The 9612-nt window shown below is 45.8% G+C and overlaps 1 protein-coding gene across 1 annotated transcript in view; it reads right to left on the minus strand.

Annotated features, from left to right (window-relative positions):
* The window catches only part of LAPTM4B (lysosomal protein transmembrane 4 beta), a 57150-nt gene extending 51796 nt beyond the window's left edge, over positions 1-5354 (minus strand). Inside the window, exon 1 of the mRNA XM_083451429.1 lies at positions 5112-5354. Within this exon, the coding sequence (XP_083307555.1) occupies positions 5112-5213 (102 nt within the window). The 5' untranslated portion in view covers positions 5214-5354. The remainder of the gene's footprint in view (positions 1-5111) is intronic.
* Positions 5355-9612: the final 4258 nt, after the last annotated feature.

Raw genomic sequence — 9612 nt, forward strand, 5'->3', positions numbered from 1 at the left:
ATTGCCAAATGCCTAATCCAACACAAATCAACCAGTGTTGCTTTTGTGTGCCCCCCCCCCCACCTGGCATTTTCAGATGTACTGGCTCCGAACACGGGAGGTTCCATTGTGTGGTCATAGCGAAGTCATACCCACACACAGACCTTCCCTCCTCCGTTAATTGCATGGCTGCTGGCTTAGATGGCTTAGAAAGAAGATTAGGCATCTGCCTTGCAATGATCATCTGAGGAAATGTCATTAAGATGCAGAACAAGTGGCACTAAGCTATGCTCGTTATATTATTAACAGGCAAATGTCCCTTACTCCTCCTCCTTCTCCCTCCCCAGCCTTTCGGAAAGTTGGCTTTGGGGTGCTACTCAAACAAAAGGCAGGAATAGAGAGACAGTATTTCTACTGCTTTTTACTATTCTTTTTTAAAAAATAAGAATACCAGGCTTTGTACCTGGGACAGTCTGTATGCAAAGCATTTGCTCTGCTAATGAGCTATGGCTGCTTCTCAACTGGTCTGGGACAGATTAGGGGTGGACAATCGCAGAGTTGGAAGGGACCTTGAAGATCCTCTAGTCCATGGGTAGGCAAACTAAGGCCCGGGGGCCGGATCCAGCCAAATCGCCTTCTAAATCCAGCCTGTGGACAGTCCGGGAATCAGTGTGTTTTTACATGAGCAGAATGTGCCCTTTTATTTAAAATGCATTTCTGGGTTATTTGTGGGGCATAGGAATTCACTCATATTTTTTTCCAAAATATAGTCCGGCCCCCCACAAGGTCTGAGGGACAGTGGACCGGCCCCAGGCTGAAAAAGTTTGCCCCCTGCAAGGCAGGAATATACAGCTGTCCCATATGGGATCAAACTTGCAACCTTGGCGTTATCAGCACCACGCTCTAACCAACTGAGCTATCCAGGCTAGATCCCTCCCTTTCAAATATTTTTGGGGAAACAACCTTCATCTTAATTTATATTGCCATGCGGTTAATCCATCTCCACAGCAGCCTGCTAAAGACAAACGCAAACATGCTGTGGTGTTCAAAACACAAACTTTCAAACATTAAAAAAATAAGCAGTTCCTTTATTTATTTTTTAAAAGCACCTCGGATTCAATTCTGCATTTTCTTTACAGTTCATATACTCCATTTTGTACTGCACTTCGAAATACTTTGTGGCCCGTCTGTCAAGGAAACTGCCTGTGGGCTTACAAACAGTGGCAGCCGCAGGGAATTACTGTATCTTATAAAGAATTACGTTGCTAATAATACATCGCTTTAGGGTGTTAGCTCTCCAGAAATAAACTCCTCTTCTGAAAAGCAGCATTAGCTGCTGAAGTCAGCATCCCTCCACAAAAGTAGCATGAACTACAGGGAGAGAGGGCAGAGAGCCAACACAGGAGGCAAAGAGCCAGGATAATGGAAGGGAGCATGAGTGTGGAGAGACAGAGAGAAGATGGCCAACAGGCAGGGCAGACCTCTGCTTCCTTGCTCCAAGTAAGTGTGCATAGCATTGCAGCCTCAGGATCCTGAAGGCAACAGGGCTAACCTCTGAGTATTTTGCAGTAGAAGCTACTGTGTAGTTACCGAAAACAAAGCATGGTGGTGGAACCTGCCACCCATATGCCTTGTTGCTTGGTACTTTCCAAACCACATGGCCAGCATGCTGTAGTATTTAGAGTGTCGGATTAGGACCTGGGAAAGCAGGGTTCGAATCCCCGCCCAGCCATAAAGCTCACTGGGTGACTTTGGGCCAGTCAATGTCTCTCAGCTTAGCCTAACCTCACAGGGTTGTTGTGAGGCTTATATGGGGAGAAGGAAAAGCATGAATACTACTTGAGATCTTTGGAGGAAAGGTAAGCTATAAATGTAATAATAATAATAATGACAACAATATAGTGGTGTAGGGAAGGAAGTTTGGTTGGGGGAGGGAATTATAATGAAGTACATGCCACCATTTTTGTGCGCCAAGACCTGAGAAATAGAAAGCAAGTGTAACTGCTTATTACGCACCAATTCCCCGCCCCTCCCCAGTCTAGAATATCTTGGTATACAGCAGGCATGTCCAACTCCCAAGAGACTGTGATCTACTCCCACTATAAAAAACTGGCAGTGATCTACCCATTGGATTGAGCTTTTGGGGGGGGAGCCTTCACCAAAGTTGTTGAGCGGTTCAACATGCCTGGTATATAGGAATACTATTTTTAAAATGATGGAAAGATAAGAGCTTACTTCCCCTTGGACTTCTATACAACATATAGTACCATGATGACCAGAAGTGGGGAACCTGTGGCTTCAAGATGCTGCTGGCATACAGCCCCTATCATGCCTTCCCATTGGCCACATTGGCTGGGGTTGAGGTAAGTTGTGGTCCAACATCATCTGTGGGACCACAGGATTCCCACTCCTGATCCAGGCACACAACTACAACTAAGTTCTCAAATGTACACTCAGAATGAATGAATGAAAGAATCTTTATTTGTGTCAGCCATCGGCCATAGCAATAAAACAACAATACGATATACAAAGAATAAAAATAAAAAGTTAATTATAAAAAATACATTTTAGGGTTTTGATGTACACCCAGACGCTCATTCAAAGGGTACCTGTGTTATTCTTTTATGCACTGAAAATATTTATGCGCCACTTTTCCATTAAAGTATCCAAAGTGCTTTGCAACAGCTTTAAAAGAAAGCACCACACAACAAAACCAAAAGGCAGTCTAAATCCAAAACACATTTACCAAGGAGTGAGGCCCATTGACGTCCAGGGCATGCTTCCAAATGGACATGTATATTGTTATTATTTTTATTATTGTGTACCCACGCTTCATCCTAAGGTCCCAGTGTGGGTTACAACATTAAAACACAATGTTAAAACAATTTGCAGTCACAGAAATAATGTCATGAATATAGCAGGTGTGGGAGACCTGTAACACCTCCAAATACTGCTGGACTACACCTCCCATCAGCTGCAAATGTCAATTACTACAATTTATTATTTATGTAGCACTTCACTGTACAAAGTTTTACAATCTTTATCCCAATAATTTTCAAAGCAACAAGGAATGTGTGTCATTAAAATTGCCTTTTGGCTGATAGAAAATGGAGATAGGAAGAGACTTGACCAACTACGTCACAGCTTAAACTTGGAACTAGGTGCTACAAAAGGTAGGCTCAACTTCTCCTTGCTGTTAAACTAGATGCAGTGCCTCTAAGGTTAATAAATTATGTCCAATATTATTATTTTCAAAGTGCAAAATTTGTTCTCTCTCATCAACTTAATGCTCCCGTTGAGATTACGAGTGCTGGCCGGAATGTGTTGGGCCCCTATTGGACAGCAAAATGTTCCACTATGTTGTTATATTTTTAAAAGATACAATTTTTCTGTAAATTTATTTAGAGATGAAACACTCTGACACCAGTAAGCAAGGTCATCCAACACCACCCACCCCATGAAAAGCAACCACAGATGGAAAAAAAAGGAAGAGGACTCCTTTAACTTTGGTCACATCCACACCACACATTTAAGGCACATGACTTCCCCCAAAGAATTCTGGGAACAGTAGTTTCTTAAGGGTCCTGGGAATTGTAGCTCTATAAGGAGTACAATAGCTCCCATAATTCTCTGGGGCAAGCAGGCAAATGTGTGTCGACTCCCGGAAAATGGCCGCTACTACCTCTCAACCGCATGCTCCATCTGGGAGGTATAGTGGTACGAGCGGGCCTGCCATGCTGGCCACTGGGAGAGCACAGGTGAGCAAGTGGCAGCAACAGCTGCTGCCTGCCTGCCTCCTCTTCCTTCTTTAGTGGCACAGTGAGGAGAACAGAGCCCAGCTAGGTTGCTCAAGGATTGTGTGCAAGAAAAAAGTAAAGGGGTTGGCTGCTCCTTGCAGGCATGTTCTCTCTGGAAGGTTCCACCAGCCTGTTCTCCCAGTAAAGCAGAAGTTCAGACTGGGCTTACAAAGAGACTGAGGGCAAGCAGGTAGAGAGGGACGTGTCAGTCTGGTACGTAAGGTGGTGGCAGCTTGCAGCCGGTGCTTATCTAATCCCACCTGCTGTGACCGGGCGTGCAAAAGTGTGAGAGGAGTAGTCACTGTCTTTTTGCACTCCCGCCTCCCCCTCTCCCTGTGGACGGCACATAGCAAACAGGAAAGCGACTGCTGCCAGAAAAAGTCACTTCTCCCTCACCTGTCCACTCTTGGCAGGGCAGGGATAGGGAACCTGGACTCCAACTCCCATCGTGCCTGAGAACTGGCCATCTGGGGCTGATAGGAATCTGACTCCAACAATATTTAGAGGGCCACAGGTTCTCCACCCTTGCCGTGCTCCACCCCCAGGAAGGGCAGAGGTGAAGAAGACAGACGTTCCTTCTGCCTACTTCCTGTCCTTTCTCTGGCAGGGTGGCAGGTATAGTGGGCACTGCCAGCAAGTGAGGTTTTCTATATTAAAATGGAGGGTTTTGTATACTCCTGGAGAAGCCACGCTGGCTACACAGGGTCGGAGGCAGGGCGCCTCTGAATGCCAACTGTATTTTCAGTCGGGGAGAGATCCATCTGCTTGTGCGCACCTGGGTTGATGACCGTGGTGAGAATAGGATAGCGGACAAGACGGGCCTAATCCTGCAAGGCTCTTTTCAGGTCCCAGTTGCTTCCCCCTTTCTCCCGGCGCTGCAGCAGAGAGATTTGGGCTCTGGGCTACTCTGCCAGTGTGTGTGTGTGTGTGTGTGTGTGCGCGCTTGTAAAGCACACAGCCTCCCCCCCCCCGGTCGGGAAGATGTGCAGCAGGGAGGACCAGGCTGCCTCGACCCCACCTCCCCCCGCGCGGTGCCCAGAAGCAGAAGGCGCAGGTGGGCGAGCAAGTTGGGTACCAGAAGCGTACAGCCCCGTCTTCCTCGCTGCTGCTGCTGGGAGAACCTGAGGGCGGGCAAGCCAGCAAACTCCGCAGCAGCTCCGCAGGGCCCGGTTCTCAGCGGGAAGCAAGCGCTTCTCCACCCACCTGCTACCCGGGTGTGCGAGTTGCGCAGGGTCGGGCCCCTCCCGCAGCCTGGACGCCGCTGCGGCCCTAAACCCGGAGCCTAACCGCGGAGCCCTTGGGTGCCTGCGCCCCGCTCGCCTCTCCCTTCCTTACCAGGTACCAGATGCCGAGGATGATGGTCCCGGTGCGGACATGGCAGCACATGCAGCAGCTGTTGGAGTAGAAGCGGGCCCAGGGGGAGCTCATCATCTTCATGGTGGAGAGCGCAGCAGAAAGAGAGAGAGAGACGCGCGGCTCCGGTCCCGGCGGCAGCTCAGCGGCGAATTCCCCCAGCGCTGCAGCAGCGCCTGGATACCGCCAGCAGGAGGAGGTGGAGGAGGGAGGGGGAACCTCCGTTCCATGACGTCATCGGGCCTCCCGCACGCCAGCGGGGAGGGGCGGAGCTTCCGAGCCCCGGATTGGGCCGGCGAGGAGCGCGCGCCCGAGGGAGGCCGGGCGAAGGAATGAATGAGAATGCCCGAGTGGGAAGATTCGAACCGCGGCCCATTGACAAAAAGAGAGGCGGGCGCACGTTTGCGCTGCAGAGGGAAGTCCATTCCACGCCGCCCCTGAAATTAAAGGGGCTCCTCTAGGAAACTGCGGCGTCTTTGCGTCGCCATCAGAAAGAAAGGAAAATTACAGCGGGGACGTGGGCGGTGCATCCAGGCCGGAGGCGCTTTCGCTGGGATGGCCTGGCGACTGGCTGTGAAATTGGTCAAAATTTAAAAGCATCGAGAGCATAGAGTCACTGCAAGGGCGTCCCTATGGAAGCGGCTTTGTCCTTTTAACTGTTAAATGCGGGGTGAAGGGACCAGGAATAAAGGCTGCGCTCTGTGCGTGTGGGGGGTTGGTTGAAGGCTTACTGAAGGGAGAGGTTTGGGATATAAGTCATCAAAAGAAATCACCTTTTGATGTTGTGATCTTCTCTTTTTCTCTCAAGGATGCTGCTCCCTAGACCTGCTGCAGTCTTTCCTTTCCCATTCAAAATACCCGCATGAACAGAGAGCTGTTGTTTTGCACCCCAAAGATCTAGACCCAAATTATGCACCCCAGTGAAAGTGTGCACCAGCACAGACCGTGGGGCCTCAAATTTAAGAGCAGGCCCCTGCCAGCTACATCGTAGCTGTGGCGCCTCCTGCAGCACCCCTGAGGCTCTGCGCCTCCCCTAAATCCGCCTCTGACTAGCATTGTCTTCAGCTCAAAGGTTCCTATGATTCCCACTCTACACCATCACTGCTTGGAAACCCAGCTCACTCCTATGCATGTATACTGATCGTGGGACATATTGCTGCTCATGGGACTTACTGCCAAAGTAAGGAAGCAAAGAATTACAGCCTGTACTGTAGATAACAGTGAAGATCACCTGAAGCATAGAAGGGACCATGAGGGTAATCTGGTCCAACCCCTTGCAATACAGGAATCTATGGCCCAATGTGGGGTTTGAACTCACAAACATGAGTTCAAGAGTCTCGTGCTCTACTGACTGAGCTTTTGAATCCCAGGTAATCGGATATTTTATTCCCTTATCTCATTTCGCTTTTCGGAGCATAAAAAGGCATTCAGTTCCAAAGCTGCCTTTATATTAAAATTTCTAAGCAGTGCTGAAAGATTTTTAACCTTTCATATCTTATCTGCTCCACCAGGAAGTTCAGACAAGCACACAAGGTCAAACACAGACAGCGGAGCTTCCTGTTCTAAAGCAGGAGAAGATTGAAGTCTTTTAATTATTTTGGAGCTTCATAGATTCTTCCCCCCCCCCCTCCTTAAGAGATTGATTGGATTGGTTCAGCTGATTATAGAAACAGAGGGAGTTCTTGGCTTCTCTCCACTGTTTGCCAATTCACCTCCTAGGAGCTATTCAAGGACCCTTTCAATGGTGGAAGATTGATAGCAGAAATAAAGAGAGATGAAAAATTAGACATTTTAAGATCTATTGCACGCCACTCTATAAATCCTGTTTTAATTCCACTGAAATAGAATACAATTTGGCCACTTTTCAAAGTCCATTTGAAACGTGGGCATTGCTTTAATGTGCTCTTTCTAAAGAGGATTTCAGCACAGATCTGCACACTTCTCAAATGGAAGGCCCATTAAGTTAAATGGCGCTTTCTCCCAATTAAGTGTATACTGTAGGGTTGCAGCCTTAGATTACTTATAAGCAGGCATCACAGCTTGTCAAAAATCATATATCTGTCCCTGGAATACTGAATATTTAGTGCTTCAGGGAATGGAGTCATGTGATGTGAGGGCAGAAGAAAAGATGCATTTTTTTTGACAGCAGTAATGACCACATCTTATACTTGTTTAACTCCTGCTTAAGTCTTATGGAGGTTAAGCAAGTCCTAGCTGACTGCTGAGTATACATGAATAGGAATGAAGCATCCAAGCCACCACAAACCAAGATCAGTCATAATAAAGGCTCATGGAAGCATCAAACCTGAAAAGGAATTGCAAATCATCACCTGCTAATTTATATGCTGGGATGCAGCCGAGGTCTGCAATCCTGCACAAAGGTTGCTAAAAATTTCACTGACTTCCAATAAGCTCCTGGATATGGGCTGTTAAATCAGTTTTCTAATGGTGGCACTGAGCTAAGTGCAGAAAAAGAACAGGTGGAATTCAGGGAACAAGAGAAAACTATATAGTATCAGAAGATGGGAGTTTGCAGAGCCACCAGTGAAAAAACCGACAGTGCTGAACAGAAAAATCAAGCTTCTATTGGCGAGTTATCATGGAAATGGGAGATTTTCTCCTTGTCAGGCAAACAACTTTCCTTCTCACTTGTAGGCTACCATTCTTATTGCAAATGTTGGACTTTAATGGTACATCTTAACACTCTAAAGCAGACTTCCCCAACCTGGTGTGCTCAGGATGTCGTCAGACTGCAATGGGAGTCGTCCAACATTCAGAGGGCATCAGGTGGGCAAAGGCTACTCTAAGGACAATTGTACCAGAGGCTGATGGGTGGAAGGATCTAGGCTGATAAATAAGTAAACAGCTTAGTTCTAGGTCAAATATGTAGGATTTACATACTCCGTAGGAACTCTTTTTAACATTATTATTATTATTAGGCTTGTATTTAGAGATTGTTTTGTTTTTGCAGTTTGAATATGCAGCCAAGGAAAGCTAGCTGTATCCACAAGTCACTTTCTTAAATGTTGTGCTTTGGTTTTGAGGGTACTGCACTCTCATCTAGATGCTTAAATACTGTTGTGTTCTTAATAGTAGACATAACATATTTCAGTGACTTCACAAGCATTCAAGCTATTTAGCAACAATATGGCTTTAGTGAGTTTGAACTGGGAGGGGAGGAAATCTGCTCCCCCATATCCTCCAGCGTTTCGCCAGTCTTCTTCCACTCAGTTATCTCTCTGCAACCTTGGGCAGCTGTGTGCACCCAGCTTAAAGTCTTCTGTCTTACTGTAACAGATTTGTTACCAGAGGATGAAGTCCCTTCCCTGATGGAGAATCAAACAAACGAACCGCAGTCACGTCAGCTGTATTTGTTCCAAGTTAAAGAAAACACACAGCTTTTTAAATGAAGTGTTTCCAACATGCAACCACAGCTATACTTATTTACGTAACTGGCATCATATTCAGAGATTTCTGCAACATGCAAACAATATCTTTCCAACCAAGGTCCTAGATGAACTCCGTGCTGCTATCTAGGGCCTTGAAATGCCTTCTTCACAGCCTTGCAAAGTATCACTGAAGATGTGATACGGACTTCTAAAAGTTTGTGATTGGCACCTATTTCCTGTTCTTGCCTGCAATTTCTTGTGGTTGTTTTTTTTTGGCCACATTATAGGATATACATGTCTATAGCAATTGAAGTAGGGAGTCACACTGACAGCAGTCTTCTGATTCCACATACTCAAAGTGCTTTAAAATATATTTTCAAATTATTCCACAGAACTGGATTGAGGCCCTAAGTCAAATGGGCTGGATCAATAGTCACAATGGCCACCAACCCCCAATTCTTGTTTAAGGTTTTGTTTTAAACAAAGGAGAACAAAGACAAAAATTAATAATGATCAATTAAACCTATAATGCAGGTTGGTGTTAAGCTCTGGGTCTGAAATATATGAAGACTACAAAATTAAGGCTGCAATCCTAACCCCACTTACCTGGGAGTAAGCCCCATTAAATTCAATAGAAGCAGAGGAATATAGTGTTACCAAAACGGCAAACAGCAACGCTAAAAAGGTATTTCTGTGAAGTTTTGAAAATTAATTTTAATGTATAACATTCTTTAGCAAATAGTTAAATAATGTCTGTCTACTGTAATTTTTTTGTTTTTTTAAAAAAACAAAGTTTTCATCCACCTTGAGCCAACTTTGTAACAAACATGTATGAATTCTATACACTTTCCCCAAGAAAACCAAACGAAAAGTCAAGAGTAAAGCATGCAATGACTACCCAATCACATATCACATTTTCTTTTGTAAAGTTGTGCATACAAACAATTTCAAAAGTTACAAAACCCACATTAATCTTTGAAAAACATTCCATGCATTTACTAATGAGATTATGTTAGCTGCTTTGCTTGTGTTTGCCCCATAAAAGGTTATCTGGACGCAGTTGGCCATGAAGGCTACAGTTAGTCAATATGAGT

The sequence above is a fragment of the Podarcis tiliguerta genome (assembly GCF_965153285.1).
Source record: "Podarcis tiliguerta genome assembly, chromosome: 7".
Taxonomy (NCBI): domain Eukaryota; kingdom Metazoa; phylum Chordata; class Lepidosauria; order Squamata; family Lacertidae; genus Podarcis; species Podarcis tiliguerta.